This window comes from Rhinolophus ferrumequinum, chromosome 5 (assembly GCF_004115265.2).
Source record: "Rhinolophus ferrumequinum isolate MPI-CBG mRhiFer1 chromosome 5, mRhiFer1_v1.p, whole genome shotgun sequence".
Lineage (NCBI taxonomy): Eukaryota > Metazoa > Chordata > Mammalia > Chiroptera > Rhinolophidae > Rhinolophus > Rhinolophus ferrumequinum.
Genome location: NC_046288.1, coordinates 393,339 through 415,081, shown reverse-complemented (window position 1 = coordinate 415,081; position 21,743 = coordinate 393,339). Strand labels below are relative to the sequence as shown.

General features: G+C 35.2%; 1 protein-coding gene across 3 annotated transcripts in view; it reads left to right on the top strand.

Moving 5' to 3' along the window:
- Positions 1 to 21,743, top strand: part of ODAD2 (outer dynein arm docking complex subunit 2) — a 160,707-nt gene that overhangs the window by 56,887 nt on the left and 82,077 nt on the right. For all 3 annotated transcript variants that reach the window (XM_033105410.1, XM_033105408.1, XM_033105411.1), the window contains 4 exons: positions 1,703 to 1,945; positions 2,297 to 2,407; positions 4,473 to 4,627; positions 5,654 to 5,896. In XM_033105410.1, coding sequence (XP_032961301.1) covers positions 1,703 to 1,945; positions 2,297 to 2,407; positions 4,473 to 4,627; positions 5,654 to 5,896 — 752 coding nt within the window. The remainder of the gene's footprint in view (positions 1 to 1,702; positions 1,946 to 2,296; positions 2,408 to 4,472; positions 4,628 to 5,653; positions 5,897 to 21,743) is intronic.

Genomic DNA, 21,743 nt, shown 5'->3' with positions numbered 1-21,743 from the left:
AAGCAGGGAGAATGCATCAGCCATGGACGTATTGCAGGGTCCAGTGCTGTTAGTCCAGTGGCCAGTTTATATGTTCCTCTGTATGTACCGTATTTCCCCGAAAATAAGACCAGGTCTTATATTAATTTTTGCTCCAAAAGGTGCATTAGGGCTTATGTTCAGGTGATGTCATCCTGAAAAATCATGCTAGGCTTTCTAGTTAGGTCTTATTTTCGGGGAAACACGGTAGAGTGTACTTGACCCTTTCACTGAAAACCATTTCAAACATTTCTTGAAATAATGTGTCGAGTACAGACTAGGGGGTGGAATTATGAATATGGATAAATGTATATCCTTAACCACAGTCATGTCACAGTATCCTGGTGGTGGGGGAAGAGGGGCTATAAACAAAAATACAAGTGGAATGGTAAGTATTAGGTTTTTCATGGAAGTCAGTACTGGGAATAGTGGAGGAACAAAGGAAGGGGTGATAAATTGATTGTACTTGGAGGAGGGTCAAGAAAAACTGGAAAGGAGAGATGTTGCCTTTGCCGAGTCTTGAAAGGTGAGTAGGTATTTGTCAGGCAGACACCCCAGGGAAAAGCATTTCGGGAAGATGAAATCGTGTTGGTGAAGACCCAGAGCTGGAAACAACATTGAGTGTTTGGAAACCACAAGTGGTTTAGTGTGGCCAAACCTAGGATGAGGTGGGCACGTAGTGAGAAGAGAAAATGGAGGACCATGGTGATCACACAGGTCCTTGGCCAATGAGCTATGGAGTTTGGCCTTTATGTAGATAAAGAGGGAATAACTGTTATAGATGATACTTTCAGACTGTCTGCCCATTGTCTTATAATTTCTTCCCCACATTGTATCCTATCCCCAGTAGGGACCCAAAGCTGTGTAAATACTCCTTGCCCCCATCCTTCCTTGGGCCATAACTAGTTAGACCATAGGTGTCTACCTGACTCAAGCCAGTTCCACTGTATCTCTCCCAGGAATTTGGAATTAGGAATCAGAGACTCTATTTAGTCTGGGCTACTCCCTTCTAAACTCAGGATTGGTGGTCTTGATTATGTTGGCAGTATCCATGAAATCTGGCCTGCAGAGAGAGAAGAATGAAGTAGATATGTGTAGGATAAAGACAGCTTTGGTGGGGGAGGAGGGGCTGGCTTCACTTCCTCCATGGGGCACCCTTATATACTGCTATATCCGTATAAACTGCCTTTCCCTAAGGTCTTCTGTGACTTTGGTTATTGCAAAGAAGAGACAGGATTTGACAGCTGTGCCATCTGGTTTGGTGAGTTTTGGTAGAGCAGGTAGAGGGCTATGTCTCATGGTGTTAAGAGGCGTAGGCTATACAGTTCTCATTAGGAAGTTCTAATGACTTTAGGGAGTCTACTTTCCTGAGATACCAGGGCTGAGGATGTGGTTTACAAATCTTACTAATGTAAATGTTAGAGCCATATTAAGAAAACACTAACTTGGTGGGATTAAATTTCTTGTGGGAAGGAAATGTAAAAACTCCCAAAACTGAAGGAAGGTGTTTTAAAGGGTTTTGTTCTTTGCTTTCACTGATTGTTGTGTAGTATGAAAGTTAATTTTTAAAAATATTCTCATTTTTGATGGAGGTGAGCTTGGTAGCAACCCTGTGGCCTTTGCAGGATGCATTGTTTTATTTTAAAGATTCCCATGTATACTATTTATCCATCTATTCTGGTAGGTTGCTTTACTTGACTGTGCACAGAATTCTACAGAACCGGCTCAAGCAAGTTTGTACGATGAAAGAGACGTGGAAGTGGCTCGCTGTGGGGCACTTGCGCTATGGAGCTGCAGTAAGAGTTATGCGAATAAAGAAGCCATCCGTAAGGCTGGGGGCATTCCTTTGTTGGCTCAGTTACTGAAGACATCTCATGAAAACATGCTGATTCCCGTGGTTGGGACATTGCAAGAATGTGCATCAGAGGTACCCAAGCCAGCCCCGCTTCTTCTCTTGCTCTCATTGACCTGCCTTCCTCAGTTGAAAAACAATTTGTAAGGTCATCATGATGCCAAGGATTTTTTTTCTTTTCCAAGAAACCAGCATTCCATTAGAAAGAGAATCTCAAACTACTAATAGAACATTAATTAAATTGGTACTTGTGCGATTTATTTTTGAAAATGTTGACTAAATTCTCATGCTGTTATACCCATATGTTGACCTTGGACTTCAGTGTATTTACTGAGAAAGTTTATTCAGCATAATTATTAGTAAATGTAAATAGATACTTACCTGCATACATTATATATACATAACTATCTAAATTCATATTCCTAGGAAAGCTACCGAGCTGCAATCAAAGCGGAAAGGATAATTGAAAATCTAGTAAAGAATCTAAATAGTGAGAATGAGCAACTGCAGGAACACTGTGCCATGGCCATCTACCAGGTACCGCGGCCCCTCGGGCAGTTTTCATGTCGTTTAACACTCTTTTGACATACGAGGTCTCATTCTCTGGGGATGGGACTCGGGATCTACATCTTTAACAAGAGCCCCGAGGGATGTTCATGCACCCGTAGGTCAGAGAAACACTGTCCTGTGGTACTGACAGATGCCTATATATTTCAGAGAGAAACCTGCTCCAGCGTGCCTGATTATTTATCATTCTATAAGACACACATCTTTGTCTGCTCAAATGATTCACTTAGTAGAATAGCTAAATGTGCGTATGGTGCCTCGATGTTGCTTTTCATATATCCCATTCAAGCACAGTGGTCTTGGGAAATGTATCTCCTACCAAGACAAGATGGATGAATGAGTGCATGTGTGTGCGTATTCCTGTTTTATCTGTTTATTAGTTAATTTATTTGAATCTTTACTAACTTTTTGTGGGTTATAAATTTCATAATACAGCATGTCCTCAAATAACATCGTTTCATTCAACATGATTTCATTACAATGTCAATAGATGCTGTAGGAACTTAACTCTGTTTATATCATTAGCCTATGGTAAAATTGGTTTTGTTATGTCTTTTCTCTTAAAGTCGCAGAACCTGTTATGTGAGAGCTTATTGTATACCAGAAAACAGATTAGAATGGTAAAGGGGAAGAAAATATCACCCTGACAAATTAATATATGACAGGTTACTGGCCATGCCAGCTTCTACCTAACCAGAATAGATTTCTTGGAGGAATATATTTTAAAATGTGCAAAGTGAGTGTTCATCAAAAACATAGAGAAGAGGTCTATGTCAGTAGAGGATTGTATTAGTTTGCTAGGGCTGCCATAACAAAAGACCATACACTGGGTGACTTAAACAACAGATATTTTGCTTATAGTTCTGGAGGCTAGAAGTCCAAGAGCAAGATGTTGAAAGAGTTGGTTCTTTCTGAGGACTCTGTCCTTGGCTTGTAAATGGCCATCTTCATGTTTACATGTCATTCTCTCTCTGTCTTCACATGACCCTTCCTCTGTGTCCTGGTATCCTCTTCTTATAAGGACACCAGTCATAATGGACTGCAGCCCTCCTCAATGACCTTTTTTAAACCTTAATTACCTCTTTAAAGATCCTGTTTTCAAGTACGGTCACATTCTGATGTATAGGGCTTAGGATTTCAATTTAAGTGTTTTGAGGGCATGCAATTCAACTCATAACAAGGATATATAGCCTTGACTTGTATATATGCCTCATTTGAGTAGTCATTAAGGGTTGGTTAGTAATGGTGATTAATTTTTAAAAGTTGCAACTGAACCAGAACGGAAAGTTACAAATAGAAGATAAATATGGCAGGCGCCTCATGGTGCTTTAGGATGAGGATTTCTTCTCGTGGTTCTCATGCATGACGCATGACATGCAACTGTATCCTGTGACCTCAGAGACCAACTGCATGCTTAGATAATAGCAAATCTATACTAAATTAATCATCTTTTGGCTCTATAATCTGAAAAAGATGATCAATTGGTAACATCTATGCAGTGCATCTTTATTTCAAATGATGACACAAACATATGGATAAACATGTTTGAACAAAATGTCAGTTGCTATTGCTATAACTTACTGCACTGGACATTGAAACTCTACTGGGGAAATTCCTCATGTCTCAGACTTTGTGAGTCATCGAAAATCTGACTGAATCCCTATCACTGATCTATCTCCTCTGACATGTTTTCCGAAGCCATCACTGCAGAAATCCTCCATCTGTGCTTGTGGCATTCTAGGTTTCTTACCAACCTCTGCCTCTGTCTTGGTGGAAGCCCAGGCTACCTCAGAACTGGCTTGAGAGAATTGCCAAGTATGCAGAAACTGCTAGACATTGCCAAAACCGTGTAAGGGAAAAGAGACACTGTCAGATAGCTGCCAGTATAGAGAATTATATTTTACTTGGAGGTGCCTTCAGGAAATGATACTCTCTGAAAAGTTTCATGGCTACTAGAATTGCAGCCTCTTTAATAATCCCTGAAATCTTGATATGCCTTGATCACTGACAGCCTCTGACTTGACTTCTTGTGTAGTGTGCTGAAGATGAGGAAACCCGTGACCTCGTTAGGCTGCATGGAGGACTTAAACCCCTGGCCAGTCTGCTCAATAAAACTGACAATAAAGAACGTTTGGCCGCTGTCACTGGAGCAATATGGAAATGTTCCATCAGCAAAGAGAATGTGACTAAGTAAGAGAAGGCATTCTATATTTTGTAATGAAAACATGGCCACTGAGCCACATTCTTGTAATGTAATGCTATTTTAAGGAAGAGTCCATTCTGATGCTGCCACTATAGTTTTCCTAGATGTTGTCAGAATTAAGAAATTCTTAGAAATGAAAGATCCTTGCTTCCCTTCCCACCACCTTCCAATGGTTTTCTGTGCCTCAGTAGAGCTCAGAGGCTTGCTGACATAATCTTTCTGTGGAAATGGGCTGTTTTGCATATGAGCAGCCATTTAAATGAGAAGTATCTTTGATATTTCCTGTAGAGACTTATCAAGGTGAAGGGATGAATTTCCCTCTGACCCTGTAGAGATGTAAGTGGTTCCATTCTTTTCCCTTTTCTAGAGATAAGCAAGATAAGTCAGCTAAATGCCAACTAACTAGTTAATCTTAAAAGGTGGTCATTTTCAAATGTGATTTCATTGAATTTCAATGTATTTGTAAACTACATGACCATTTGATTTAATTTAATGTTCAAATTTATCTTTTCATTTATTTCTAGATTTGTCACACTGTGTGATGGGTGTTCTGAGGCAATTCTTCCTTGTCTCAGTGTGACGATTCTCTTTAACAAGAGATTCACATGTCCAATTTAACACAAAATAGGTTTATTTTACTTTGTTTGTGTAAAATGGTCTCTGTAACATGGGCAAATAGCCCTTAGCATAGTGGACTCATCGCTGGTCAGATGTGGAAGAAGCTGTAGTTGTCTTAGAGGTTGTACTGCATGTGGTTAAGGGCACAGACAGCTAGGCGTGAATGCCAGCTTCACAATTAACCAAGCTTCAGATTAGCTTTTTGAGAATGGGGATTATAATACACTCTACATCATAAGGTTGTTGTCAGGATAAAATGAGCATATAATGGGCACTTAGTAATTTTTAGCTATTACTATGGTTACTATCAATATTATCATCAACTAACTGTATACCAAAAATAAAACTGTTCTCCTCTTTCCTTTCCTCCCACTTCTTTTTCTTGCCCTAAACAGGTTTCGGGAATACAGAGCCATTGAAACTTTGGTGGGACTTTTAACTGACCAGCCCGAGGAAGTCCTGGTGAATGTGGTTGGTGCACTGGGAGAATGTTGTCAAGAATATGAAAACCGAGTCCTTGTCCGGAAATGTGGTGGCATTCAACCACTTGTGAACCTCCTCGTTGGAATAAACCAAGCTCTTCTTGTCAATGTCACGAAAGCAGTTGGTGCTTGTGCAGTAGAACCTGAAAGTATGGTGTAAGTGGCCCTACATGCTGAAAAATTTTGAGAGTGTTAAGGGAAACACTTGGGTAGTCACAGAATAATGTCATCACTTATACTTGGTGTGCATGAATGATGAGAAAGCAAAATGTGTTTACATATAAATAACCACAAAGTTACCCAATCATGACTTACAGAACCAAATTATTCCTTTGGATGAGCTGGAGAACTGAAGCTAGGCACATTGGCAGGACTTCAAATACCCAGTAATCAATCTCCCATGTAGAATCTTTAATACAAGCAAAAATTTTTTTCTCTGTATCCCAGGGAAGAATTATCTATCTCTATCTAACTGTGAGACTAGATAGTTCTAGGTAGAATTCCACTGTATCCTTCTTGTTTCTTAATTTAATTCAGCAAACATATTTTGAGCACCTAACAAGAGATGTAAACTGATGAAGGGAGAAAACAAAGGATATTAAGCTATGATCTTGGTCCTTAAGCAAATTATTATCTAATCAGGAAGAAAAAACTTAAATGTGGTACAATTTAAGAGCAGTAACAAGATTACATACACACACACACACACACACACACACACACACTCACACACACACATCCAGCAAGGGAGGAACCCACAGTGGTCAAAGTTGTTGTATTAGCATTCTATAGAGAATCAGAACCAACAGGAAAGAGAGAGGGTGAGGGGGAAGGGAAGGGATGGAAGAAGGGAGGAAGGGAAACAAGGAGGGAGGGAGGGAAGGAAGGAGGGAGGGAGAGAGAGAGAGACAGAGAGAGAGAGAGAGAGAATTTTAAGGAGTGGGTTCATGCGATTGTGGGGGCTTGGCAAGTCAAATTCTGATGAAGAAGGCTAGCAAGCTGGAGACTTAGGACAGAGTAGCAGTTTGAGTTCCAAGGCAGTTTGCTGGCAGAACTCCTTTTTGCTCAGGGAGGTCACTTTGTTCTATTAAGACCTTCAACTGATTAGATGAGGCCCACCAACATTGTGGAGGATAATTTGCTTTACTCAAAGTCCACCAATTTAAATGTTAACCTCTCCCAACAAGCACCTTCATAGAAATATGCAGAATAATATTTGGCCAAGTATCTCGGCATCCTTTAAGCCAATCAAGTTGACACATAAAATGAGCTATCACAAATCCACGTCCTGTCAACTTGGTTCCTTTTTCCTTCGTAATTCTGTCTGTTGCATTTTACTATAATTAGTAAGGAGAAACTGGGCTGCCCATTCAACACTTTGAGGAAGATGGAAGAAGGAAGTAGACTCAACAAATAAGATGAAGCCAGACAAGGAGAGACCTAGATGGCTAATTTTATCTTCCTGAAATCTTAGTATCACCCCTTCCTGAGGCCGTGCAGGCATTTAGCTGATCAGGCATTATGGAGCAAGATAGTTCTAGGTAGCATTTACTAATACCTACCTTACTAATACTGGATAAAGACAAAACATGGTAGGGAAGTTTCCATTCAGTCTCAATTCTCTGGCCTTGCTCCATCTTGAGTCTAATGACTCCTCTCATTCCATTAAGAAATGAGATAAAGGGTGAGTGATTCAAACGATACTGATGTGTAGAACTTTTTAGGCTATTAAGGTAATAATTTAATTAAGGAAATAATTTAAACTTATAATTCAGATTTAATATGTGGTGGAGTTTAGGACAGGGTAATATATTTTTATTATATTTTACAGCTTACATGTTTTAATAGGTTATATATTTTAATTTTGAATTATTGTTATATATGTATATATCTTTCCTATGTCACTTCATTATGATTCATTCATTTAACTCATTTAGGGGATACTGTGTACAGATATACCCCACACAGCTGTAGGGAGTACCATTCACATAGACTCCTATGTACAGAGCACCATACATTATGTGGCCATACACAGATCCCTGCTGAGGTACAGTTTGCTGTCTGTTTCATCCTTTGATCACCGCACAAAGCTTATAATCTGTGCCAGTACTCTCTGGTAGTACCTTCTTTTTTCAGCCCACCTTCCTGGCATCTGCAAACAAGAATCATTTATATTCAATTGTTTAGGCCCTCTTGCTTCATAGGAGACCCCAAACTGTAAGACAATCATAGAACTTTTTAATGTTATGCTCTTTGGGGTTCTCACAGCTTTGTCTAACCACATGGCTGATACACAAGTACTAAGGTCTCCATAACTCCTTTTGAATTTGGTTATTAGAGTCTTAGTCTCATGTGTTTCAGACACTAAGGAACACTAGTTACACACATGCTAATTCTAAGGGAAGAATATTGGCTGGCATTATGAAATAGTTTTTAATATATTTATCTTTTTGAAAAATACATGATATTTGTTAGAACCTGATAACACTTGTCATAAATGACTTTATATATTTCTTTGGATATTTGGCTCCTCTTTGTTCTTTGCCTACTTAAATCTACCAACTACCACCAACTACCTCTGAACATTTTTTTGAAGGTGTCTCCTCCTCTCTGCTCTCAGTGGAGGTCCTGTCATGTTTTACCTGGACTATGGAAGTCGATCCTATTTGGTCTCGCTTCAGATCTCTCCCTTCCCTTTCCATACCTTCCTGCACAGCATTGAAATTTATTTTTTTAAACTGTAGATCTGGTAACATTATTTCCTTGGCCCAAAGAACCTTCAGTAACTTCTCAATGTTTTAAAAACCAAACCTAAGTTCCTTAGCTTGGTATTCAAAGCATTTGCTTTCTGATGCTATTCTACCTCTCAAGCTTCATCTTTTTCCTACAAGTGTTAATTACCATGTTTCCCGGAGTATAAGACCAGGTCTTATATTAATTTTTGCTCCAAAAGATGCACTAGGGCTTCTGTTCAGGGAATGTCATCCTGAAAAAGGGCTTATTTTCCGGTTAGGTCTTACTTCAGGGAAACACGGTATCTAGACTTATTTATTGAGCAAATATCATCAAGCATGTTGTGTTCTAGCCACTGGAGATAGTATAGTATAACCAAAGAAAGTTCCTGCTCTCTTGGCACTTACATTCTATTGTGTGGCAGACTATAAACTCTTGAACATCTAACATGATCTCAGACAGTGTTAAATGCTCTGAGGAAAAGAAAACAGGGTGATTGAAAGAACAACTAGGTGGGAGATGGTTACTTTAGCTGGAGTCGAAAGAGGAAGGAGAAAGTGGAAGAGAGGAAAGTGGTCTCTGGGAGGATAATATTGAACCAAGGCCAAAGATGAGAAAGCACCTGAGAGAAGAATATATCAGACAAAGATTAGCAAACACAAAGTCCTTGAGATGGAGGGCCGGCCTGGTGGCTCAGGCGGTTGGAGCTCCGTGCTCCTAACACTGAAGGCTGCCGGTTTGATTCCCACATGGGCCAGTAGGCTCTCATCCACAAGGTTGCCAGTTCAATTCCTCGACTCCCACAAGGGATGGTGGGCAGTGGCCCCTGTAACTAAAATTGAACACGGCACCTTGAGCTGAGCTGCCGCTGAGCTCCCGGATGGCTTAGTTGGTTGGAGCGCGTCCTCTCAACCACAAGGTTGCCGGTTTGACTCCCGCAAGGGATGGTGGGCTGCGCCCCCTGCAACTAGCAATGGCAACTGGACCTGGAGCTGAACTGCGCCCTCCACAATTAAGGACAACAACTTGAAGCTGAACGGTACCCTCCACAACTAAGATTGAAAGGACAACTTGACTTGGAAAAAAGTCCTGGAAGTACACACTGTTCCCCAATAAAGTCCTGTTCCCCCTTCCCAATAAAATCTAAAAAAAAAAAAAAAAGTCCTTGAGTTGGGACTGAGCTTTGCCCGAGAAGCTACTTGGAGATTTTTTATAGCTTTTATATAGATTTTATCATTGTCTGCCTTGTTAGTAGTATATGTTTCTCTATATCACTGTGCAACTGTGTCACAAATCATCTTTTTTGTCTTTTGATGACTACTAATTTCTTAATAAATATGATAAATTTTATTTATATAGATTACAACTTATTCTTGAAAAGCCCTTGCTTCTTTTCTATATCTAAAAGTTAATGATTTCCACAGAAGTCATTAGCATGTTATCTAGTTGACGCTTAAAAATCCGTTTTAACTATCATCATTATATTATTAATATTTTGCACGATGGGCATTCAAACTCTTTTTAATATAAAAATATTGAGTAATTTGTTACATTTATTGATTTTTCAGTTGAATCCATTCAAGGAAAGGCCAAGAAACACAGCTACACAGTTTTTGTTTTATTTTGAAGAACCTAGGTATAGAAGCAATGAAATGTATTGAAAGAGAAAGAATGAATCAGTGATAAACAGACCTCAAAGACCTTTTAACTGAGTTGGGGAGACAGACAAGTAATTTCAAAATAGTAGAGTAAATAATGAGATGGCAGTAAATAAACATTTATTAGTAAATACAGAGAATTATTTTGTGAAATTTTATGAAGAATTATTTTGTGAAATTTTATGACAGGCTTGATTTCTGGGTAATATGGAAACTACCATAAAGAGCAAAAGTAGAAGAAAATCATATTCCCCCAAACAAGGAAATGGCCACAACTCCAAAGCTTAAATGTAAAATACACCTGTAAAATGCTATGAATTATTGGCCTACATGTAATATGCTGACAGCTAGCACATGCCTCTTCAAATAGCAACATTTCCCCCAAAATAAGTGTCATGGTCATGAGATGCACAGCCAGCATGTGTTTCATAGAGAGCAGAGACTAAAGGAGAGTGATTGGGCCTTGGACGAATTGAGGAATTTTCCATCAGAGACCTTGTTTTGCATTAGAAAACATCAGGAGAAGTGGAGTCTAAGGAAAAGTCATATGGACATGTCATTTTATATTGTCTACAATAGTCTTCTAGCCCAAGGAGAGAAAATGATACTAGAGACCATGATTGCCGGATCGTAACACAGTGAAACAATAAATTTTTAGAGATTTGGAGTGAGCCAGATTGATTGTTTGAATGCTCAAACTGAATGAAGAAGTGTTTCTAGGGAAAAGAGAATTGCAGATTTTGGTGGGAATGTGTTTGAGGTAATTTCATGACCAAATGAAATAGGTAAATGTAGACAAATAATTTCCCCACAATTGCAAGGCCATTAAGGCAATATACTACCTCTTAATAAGACAGCCAAAGAAGTTACACAAAGTTTTTACAAAAATATTTTCTAAGACAATCTAAATAGTTGTAAACAGCAAGTTGTCAGAGCTCAGAAGAGAAATAAAAAAATTATTGAACTAAAAACCTGGATAGAAGCAAAAGAAATAGTATAAACACAACTGAAAACTCAGCCAGGAATGTAGTATATAGGAGATACAAAATGAAATTAAAAAGAAAAATGTATTAAAATTATATAGAGGAATGGATAAATATGGAATCCAAAACATCCAGCATAAACATAATAGGTGTTTCTTAAGAGGGTGGAACTAATGGAATATGATCTTAATTAAAGATATAACAGAAGAAAACTTTTTTTGTGAATCTATACGTCAAAAAAACCCCAAAAGACTCTAGTAATGTTGACACAGAATGGCCAGTAGTAGCACATCTGGATAAAGTTACTTGCATTTGAAAAACAGAGGAAAAAATAAGTATATGGAGGCAAAAGAAGCAAACCACAAGAACAGGTTGTCTTCAAACTTCTCCACAGTTTCTTTTAATGTCAAAAGACATTGATTAAGCAATTAAATCCCTCAGATTAACACTCTGAGGGAGAGAAAGTATTGTCCAAGAATTTCATATCTGGCTAAGTTGTACTTTAGGTATGTAGGCAGCAGCATATTCTCAATTATATAAGAAATTAGTGAATATAGTACTCAGCGCTTGAAAAAATTGATGACAAAAATCTAGTCAATCAAGAAATTACTCAAAGTATTTCAAAATAGCAAACTGTGGCTGAAAGATACTAGTGGAAACCAGTGAGTTCATTTCAATATTAAACTAAAACATAACAATAGAGGAATTAGCATTAGGGGAATCATCTGCATTTTATAGATATTGCTAATAATGTAATAATAAAACTGACAAAAGTAAAAAACAAAGTCAGTGCAGGGTGGATAAGTGTGCAGATGTTATTATCTTCCACATAATAGATACTGTACACAACGTTATTTTTATTTATCATCTATCCATCCATTTGTCTATGTTATCTATCAATCTATCCTTTTTTTCTAGCTATAGGCATAAAGATATATCAGGAATAATTTACCTGAGCTGTTAATGATTGTTATTTCTGAATAACAGGATTTAGGATCATTTTTATTTTCTTCTTTATATTTTTCTATACAGTCTGCATGATGACCATGTATCATCTTTACAAAATCAAAGTCCTTCTTCAATACCTTGCACAATCTCATTTTATTTTATATAGTGTATGATGGTTAAGAGTATGATTCTGGAACCATAATCTGGAATGCCAGTCTCACCACTTACCAAGTGTATGTCCATTGGCAAATTATTAAATTACTTTGTTCCTTGGTTACCACATATATAAAATGAGGAGAGTAGTGGTACCTATCTCACTGGGTTATTGTAATGATTAAGTGAATTAATATATTTAAAGTGCTTGATATATGATAAGTGCTAGGTAAATGTTGGCTAGTATTGTTCATGTAGCAGTAGCTTCAATTAATAGCAATTTATAATGATAATACATAAATAGAAAATTAAAGTCTGACTAAATACTATTTGTATTCATCTACAGATGAGTCCCTTTATTCTGTTTCTCTTATACTAAGTTAATCATGATATTTAATTTGCTATATATTGAGAACAAGGGGGTCCTAAGTGGTGAATAACTCACTTTAAACTCTCACCTTCAATCAAGGATCTTCAGGGGTATTGTATAGACAAGGGAATAGACAATTTTAGTTCAGACTTTTGTGCATTATGCTAATACATTTGGCTTTTGTTTTAAAGTTGGTTGAAGATTATTGAGGGGTTTTAAGCATTACTTGAAACAAACTTCTTAGGGGATTATTGTACGCCAGATATGAAGGTGGCTTAAACTAAGCCAGGGGAATATAATGTAATAAAGAATAAAGAAATTGACTCATTAAGAGATATAAAGGGAGAGAACGAACCAGACCAGGTGAGTGATTGAACATGAGTTATAAAGAAGAGGGGGGAGCCAGGTATGCTATTTAGTTTTCCAACTTAGGTAACTAGATAGATGGTGGTATCTTACTGATACAGGGAATATAGGTGGAGGACTGGTAACAAAGTCAATTTGTTCATCATTATATATTCAATGCCTAATCCACTCCCTGCCTCAGGGTATGCACCCAACACACATTTATTGTGCAATGTAGGAATGATGAATTCATTTACGGTTAGGTAGACATTACAATTCCTATGGGAAATCCAAGTGATGATGTCAACTGGTCAATTAGATATTTATGTCTAAAACTTATGATAGACATGGGTTGGTCGTAGAGTATTATTGAATATTTGGTAACCAAAGTCATGAATATATGTGAAAGATTGTGAGGGAGAGACAGCAAAATGAAAAGAGAAGGACAAAAATAGAATCCTAGTGAACCCAATCTTTTAAGGAGAATGAAAGGACAAAAGAAGAAGTACCTATAAAGAAACTGAGAAGGATGAGCCAGAAAATTGTGAGGGGAAACTTCTAGAAGAAATATTTGAAGAATGTTGGCGGAGAGTGTTTAAAGGAGAGAAAGTACTCAACAATGTCAAATTCTATGACAAGGCCTCATTAAGATGAAGGCTAAACTGGTCTTTCTTGTGCAGCAAGCAGGTTGATGAATCCTTTTGTACTTGTAAATATGGTTTTCTCACAAATGGTTTTTTATAAATGCACTAAGGCAGTTTCAGAAAACAGTATTTTAAGTTTGGTAAGAATCCAAACAGCATTACTCTTGGCATCATATTTCAGACGTGGCTATTATTGCTGGATTTGTAGGATTTATTGCATCTTTGAGCTTTAAGTTAAATGGTAAGGAAACGACAAACAAATAACTCCCCCTTGTGTAAACCTTATATAATTCATAGGTTAGGAACTTGTTTTAATGACTAGAAGTTTTATGTTTTAATGATTTGTCTGTGGCTGTGGCTAAAACTTAGATCACGTATCAGGTTAAACATATACTCATAGCACATTTTTACTAACTTTGTGCAATAGAATGCATAAGCAATACTCTTCCCTTGTAGATTTTTCAGTAAGAATAAGAAAAATCTTAATAGTAACAGTTTGACTACTGAATCAAAAGTGATTATTAAGAAACTAATGATTTCCTAAAAGTCTATTGACTTTTTTAGTATTTCCGACTACTGCTTTTAAAAACTCGGTATGTTATTTCATATAAATTTTGCCCTTCCCTAGGATCTAAAATGGAACATGTATCCTGACATAAGTTTATGAAAACTTAGATTTAGTTGTGCTGAATTTTCCTTGTTGACTTTTAATATCTCTTTGATATGATACAGAATTAATATGGAGATAATTTGGCCTTCTAGTATGTAAAATCGTACCAATATTACAAAAAAACTATTACTACTTGTATTTTGGGTAATGTAATTTTCTAATACAATACTATAAAATTTCAAACAACTAAAAAATATTGAAGCTAAAATTTTAAGAAATATCTATGATTTATTTTCCACACCTCGTGATATTTACTTCCATTTTTTAAAAATTTCTTTTCAACTTCTATTTTGAAATAGCGTTAGATTTACAGAAAAGTTGCAAAAACAGAGTGCAGAGTACACAGAGTTCCCCTATACCCTCACCCAGCTTCCCTTAACATCCTACCTACATATCCAGAGTGAGATTACAGAAACTTTTCGTTTGTTCAAGTCCATTTTTGTTTTTTTGCTTTGAAGAGTGTTTTGAAGTTTTCTTCATGTGGATTTTGTACATTTTTGTTCAGTTCATTCCTAAGTATTTACTCTTTCTTGTTGGTAGTGTTAATTTTTTTTTCTGCCTTTATGTCCTGCAACTGATTATGTTTATGAACATTACTGAATATTGTATGTTGATTCTATATGCTACTGCCTTATAGAATTCTCTTACTATTTGAGTCCACTTTGTTGTTAATTCTCTAGCACAGTGGTTGACAAACTATAGCCCATGTGCCAAATCCTGTTTTTATAAATGAAGTTTTATTGGAACATAGTCACACATTCATTTATATGTTGTCTTTGGCCGCTGTAATGTTACAGAGACAGAGCTGAGTAGTTACGACAGAAACTGAATGACCCACAAACACTAAAATATTATCTATCCCTTTACAGAAACATTTGCTGACTCTGTTCTAAGATATTCCAGAGAAAGTTTTACTTCTTTACAAATTCTTATATTTTAAATTGATTTCTCTTGTCTAATTTTATTAGCTAATTCCCTAGTACAACGTTGAATAATAATGGAGAGATAGTGAGCTTCTTTGCCTTGTTCCTGATTTTAGTAGAAATGCTCCTAGTGTTTCTCTATTAAGTAAAATAATGTCTTGAGGACTAAAGTATATATTAAAAAACTCGTATTAAAAAATTTGATTCCTATTTTTAAAGTGTTTTTTTTTTTAGAAACACTATTTTTAAAGTGTTTTTTCAGAAATTGGTATTGAAATTTGTCAAAGGCTTTTTAAGCATTTATGGAGATTATGCTCCATTGTGATTTTTCCCTTACTATCATTTTGCCTTAATATCATTACTATGGTAAATGATATTAATAGGTTTCCAAACATTGAACCAATCTTGCATTCTGGGAATGTTTCCCTTGGTCAAGATGTATTACTTTCTTAATGTGGTGTAGGATTCCATTTGCTAATATTTTATTTAGTAGTTTTTGATGATATCTGTGAGAGTGATATTTGTCTGTAGTTTTTTTGTTTGTTTGTTTTTCGTATCTTTATCAAATCTAGGTATTAATGTTATACCTGCTTAACTAAAGGAATTAGGAAATATTCTTTCATTTCAATACTCTGGAATAATTTATTGAGAAATGGGACCACCTAGGCTTTAAAGGTTGGGTAGAAGTCTACTATGCAATCAGATGGGTCTAGTATATATGTGTGTGTTTATTAGTTCTTTATTAGCTTTCTCTTGTTCTCCTATGGAAACTGGTCTATTTATGATTTCTACTATAATGGAGTCAGTTTTGACAATCTGCATTTCCTTAAACATGATCAATTTCACTTAGTTTACCAAATTTATTTGAATAGTGGTCTGCAAAGTAATGTCTTATGATTTTTAAATTGCCTTTTTCCAATAGTTATTTCCCATGGTCATTTTTTATTTTTGTGTATGTGAGCTTTCTTTTTATTTCTTTCTTGATCGAATTATCTAGTATAGTAGTTTCTCTATTTGGTTTTCTGAAAAACAAAAAGCATTTTTTATTAATTTAGTGTACTGTTCTATTCTCTACCTCATAAATTTCTATTATCTTCATTAATTACTTGTTGCTTTCTTTTGGTTTATTTTACAACTATTTTTTTGTAATTTTTTGAGCTGGAAAGATATTTGTTTATTTGTATTATTTTAAAAAATAATAATAAAAGTAGTTTGTGCTATGAGTTTTACTTTGACAATGCTTTAAATATCCCCTGTAGATTCTGATAAGTAGTACTTTCTTTATCATTATTTTTAAAGAAATTCTTTTCAATTTGTATTTCCCCCTTAGCCCAGGACTGGTTTAGTAGATTTTCTTTTAAATTCCACCCAAAAAAATCCATTTTTCTTGTTGTTAGGTATTTCTCATTGTACCACAATTTTGACAGAGTGTATTGATTGTATTTTTTTCTACTTTTTATGGAACTTGTTGATGTTTTCTTTATGATCTAATATAAGATGAAGTTTTGTGAAGCAGCTATAGATGCTTGGATGAAGATGTAGTCCCTGTCAATAGTGTAAAGTTTGATGTGTATTCTTAAAATCTACTTTATTATGTTACTTATCTAACTCTATTTTTTTACACTTGTTCTTCTACTGAAAATGCTTTATTAAAATCTCTTATTAGTGTGCTTCTATCTGTCTTTTTACATCTCAATTAGTTTTTGCTTCTTAAGGTTAGATGCTTTGTTATTTGGTACATAAGTGTTTCTAATCATTGTAAATTGTAGCTTTTAATATTCCAAGTGCTATTCTTTTTCACTTTTAATGGTTTTGGCTTGATTTCTACTTTTTCTGACATCAGGATCTTTACCCCTGCTTTCTTATTTTTTCCATTTGTCTGGAATGTCTTGGTCTACTCTTTATTTTTACTTTTTCTGAATCATTTTGTTTGAGATGTGCCCTTTTATATGGTGTATAGATGGGCCTTGCTTTTGTAAGTCAAATTAAAAATACTTTTAATAGGTGAGTTAAGCCTGTTCACATTTATCGATATGACTGATTTGTTTAGTCTCAAAAATGTCATATTTTATAATTATTTATATTTTGTTATATTTGCTGTTTCTTTATAAGATTTATAGTTTTTGCTCTTTTATTTTTTGTTATTTAAAAAGGTTTGCATTTTTGTTCTAGTTGTTATCTTTGTATCTATTAATTTTTCTAATACCTTTATTCTCCTTTTTCTTATTTAATCATTTGCTATTTAGTTTCTCAGTTTTTACTTGCATTTTTACACTCCCACCTATCATCTATACAGTAACCAGTGGGCTTATTCTGGTTTTCTCTTTCCCTCTTTCTTTTCTTCCTGTTTTTAAGTGCATTATTTCTACTTTGTCATAACATATAACATTTGAACATTTTTATTCTACCCTCAACCCTGCCCTGTTTTAATCTTAGATCAGCCATTATGCATGTACATACATGTTAAAGTGCTCATCATCAGTTTTGTGCCGAAGTTTTACAATCATATTTCAATTTGGAGCTTTTATTTTGGAACCTATTCTGTAAAATAATCATCAAGAAGGGCTCATGGGTGCAGAATTCCCTAAGTTCTTATATGTTGAAAGTATTTTTCTTTTTTTTTTTTTTTTGCAGCTTTATAGAGGCATGATTAACAAACAACAATGTATATTTAAGATGTACAATATGGTGTTTTGATATAGATATACCTTATATAGTGAATATCACAATCAAGCTTTTTAACATATCCATCATCTCACATAGTTACTATTTTTTTGTGTATATGTTGTGAAAACACTTATGATCTACTCTTGGCCAATTTCAAGTATACAATACATTATTATTAATATAGTTTCCTTGCAGAACAGTAGGTCTCTAGAGCTTATTCATCTTGAGACTGAAAGTTTGTACCCTTTAACCAGAATCTCCTGACTTCCTCCACCTTTCATCCCCTGGCAACCACCATTCTACTCTGTTTCTCGAAGTTCAACATTTTACATTTCACATATAACTGATACCATGCAGTATCTTTCTGTTTTATTTCACTTAGCATAATGTTCCAAGTTGATCCACATTGTCACAAATGGCAGGATTTCTTTGTTTTAAAACTGAATAATATTCCATTGTATATATGAACCATAACTTCTTTATCCATTCATCTGTTAATGGGTACTTAGATTGTTTCCATATCTTGGTTATTATGAATAACACTGCAGTAAACATGGAATGAAGATATCTCTTTGAGATACTAATTTCATTTCCTTTGGATAGATACCCATAAGTGGGGTTGCTGGTTCATAAGGTAGTTCTATTTTTAATGTTTTGAGGAACCTCCATACTATTTTCCATAATAAATAGCAATTTACATTATGCAACAGAATGCAAGGGTTCCTTTTTCTCCAAATCCTCGCCAACATTGATCTTTTTCTTGTCTTTTTGATAATAGCCATTCTAATAAAGAATGAGGTGACACCTTATTGTGGATTTGATTTGCATTTCCCTGATGATTAGTATTGTTGAACACTTTTTTATATACCTGTTGACTATTTGTATGTCTTCTTTGGAAAAATGTCTTTTCAGTTCCTTCCCATTTTTTAATTTAGTTTTTTTTTTTTTTGCAGGGAGATGAAGTTGTATGAATTCCTTATATGTTTTAAATATTAGCTTCTTGTCAGAAATATGGTTTGCAAATATTTTCTCCCATTTCGTAGATTGCCTCTTTGTTTTGTTGATGGTTTTCTTTGCTATGCAGAAGCACATATGGCTATCCAGTGAAGCTATTTTTCCACAAATAGTCAGAGGAGAGCCTTGCTAGACATAAAATCCTCGGTTCCCACTTTCTTTCATTGAATTAAAAAAAAAATGCTTCTTCATTGTTGCCTTGTTTCATACTTTTTGTTTTTTAAAGTGTGATGCTAGTCTAATTCTTTTGTCTTTGTGCGTTATTTGATCTTTTTGTCCAGAGGCCTTGAGGATTTTTTCTTTATTTCTATATCCTAATACTTGTACTCAGGTTTGTCTCAGAGTTGATTGCTAATTATTTGTTTAACCTAAATTATAGTTTGTACAGGAAAGGCAAGATAAATGCTGTTGTCTTCCTTTTGAAAAAAATCCATTTTCAAATATGTGAATTGTCAGGAAGGAACCCTAGCAACTTCAATAGTGATAATAAGGACTGTTTCCTGGATTTGTTATGAACTCGTGAATCTTCATGAGTTACTTTAGTCTCTATTTTCCTTTTATACAAAATACCTGGCAAACATGATTCAAAACATGCTAATATCCTAATGTCTTAAATGTTTCATTATTTTAAAATAACCTTAAGATCAGTTTTGAAATGTAAGTGCCTGCCTATAAAAGAGTAAATTTCATGTTCTTTAGAAGACAATCGAGAAAAGTGTTTCTTAATAGTCCATAAATACCTAGGATTCTAAGAAATTTTACATAACAGTTTACCTAAATAATATACTAATTACCTACAATGTATCCTATAAAATATTTTCCTTCCACACATTGTAAACTAAACATTGGCTGAACTGATTGTTACATGGTCTACTGTTATGTGATCATGTAATGAAAGACTCTTTTATAAAACATATACACAGGGATAGAATTAAAACTTACCATGGAATCTGTAACTCTGAATTTCCTGTCTTCTGTGGTTTAAACATAATTATGTTGCATTCACATAGTGTTTTTTTTTTTTAATTTTTACATTGGGTTTATTTGTTCTTTTTAAAAAGGGGGGAAAAGGAAAACTATGCTTTTTTTGTATACAGAAGAGATTTAATCTCTTTGTGGCTGCCCAGATAGTTCTTTTACCACAGAACCACCAGTCTTTGTGACCTTATAGGGTTTATACAACACATAAAATAAAATATATGCTTTACATGTTTGTATCGGTCAGAACATTTTTCCTTCCTTTCACATTTTCTTTCTTGTTATTTGTTTTTCATCTGCATACTTTTTAAAGCAAATGGATTTAACTGAGATACCAAAATGCCAAATGAAAAGTAATTATGTGAATCATTTAATCTTCTGAATCTTAGTTTTCTCATTTTAAAACAAGCTCTAGGCTCTAGGGATTTTTAATTTGAGGATTATGTGGGCTTTATTTCTCCACATTATATATCTCATCTAGCCAGTTGTGATGTGGGTTTAGTTCAATAGCTGAATAATTGGGCTGTTCAGTACTATTTGTTGTGAGAGACTCTATGTGTGTTCACAACGAAATTTAAAAACATTTTCAAAACTTTCAATTGGTGAAATACAACATGCATGAAGGGCAAATTAGTAAATTATTAGAAAGGGAAGACTCACGTAACTGCCACCCAAGCCAAGAAGGAGAATATTGTTATCACCCAAAAAACTGCCTGTCAGCCTCTTCTTATCAGCCCACCTAATGCCACCTCTCTTCACTCTGGAGAGTATCTTGCTTTATTTTTATGATTTTATACCTGACAATGCATATATATACGTATATATATATACGTATATATATGTATATATATACGTATATATATATATATAGTTTAGTTTGTTTCTATTTGTAAACAAATGGAAGCAGATACCAGAGGGATTATTCAATTTGATTATTCAATTTGAATAATTTTTGTCCGCCTTTTTTTGTTCAATATTCTAGGTCACTTGTTCAGTCTGATACATTTTAACAAATGTATGCATTCATATAACCACCAATCAAAAGAACATATAAAACATTTCCTTCCTTCAAGAAAGATTATCATATTATTATTGAATCAATCCCCACTCCCACCCAAGCAACCACCGCCTGATTTCCATCACTGTAGATTAGTTTTGCCTATTTTGGGAGTGGAATTCTGAGTTGTAGGATGGAAGTTTTACTTTATATTAGGAAATTTCCAAATAGTATGAGGTCTGACAATTAAGTTCACAAACTCTTCCTAGAAAAAGCTACATACCTTATTGCTGAATATCACTATGGTCACCTTCAAAGTGCTCCCCTTGGGAAGCTACTCCAGCGCCTAGTCCACCCTTCAAAACAATTTTGGAACTCTTTTTCTGGAATGGCCATCAGATCTGTCATCGTATTACACTTGATGTCCTGAATATCATAAAAAATGTCTTCCTTTCAATATTTTCTTTATCTTCGAGTAAAGAAAGAAGTCATTGGGAGCCAGATCAGGTGAGTAGGGAGGGTGTTCCAATACAGTTATTTGTTTACTGGCTAAAACTCCCTCACAGGCAGTGCCGTGTGAGCTGGTGCATTGTCGTGATGCAAGAGCCATGAATCTTTGATGAAAAGTTCAGGTTGTCTAACTTTTTCATGCAGCCTTTTCAGCACTTCCAGATAGTAAACTTCATTAACTGTTTGTCTCGTTGGTACAAATTCAAATTGAATAATCCCTCTGGTATCAAAAAAAGGTTAGCAGCATTGGTGCAAACCAAAATCAACTAGACTGTCTTTTCTATCTGTGCTGGTACCATGATGCTCATACACACTCAAGTGAGGCTGTATGCCTGAATAAAAACCAGAATTTTTTGGTTCAATAATTCATAGTATATTTCTGGTATATATTTGTAAATTTATAGTATTCT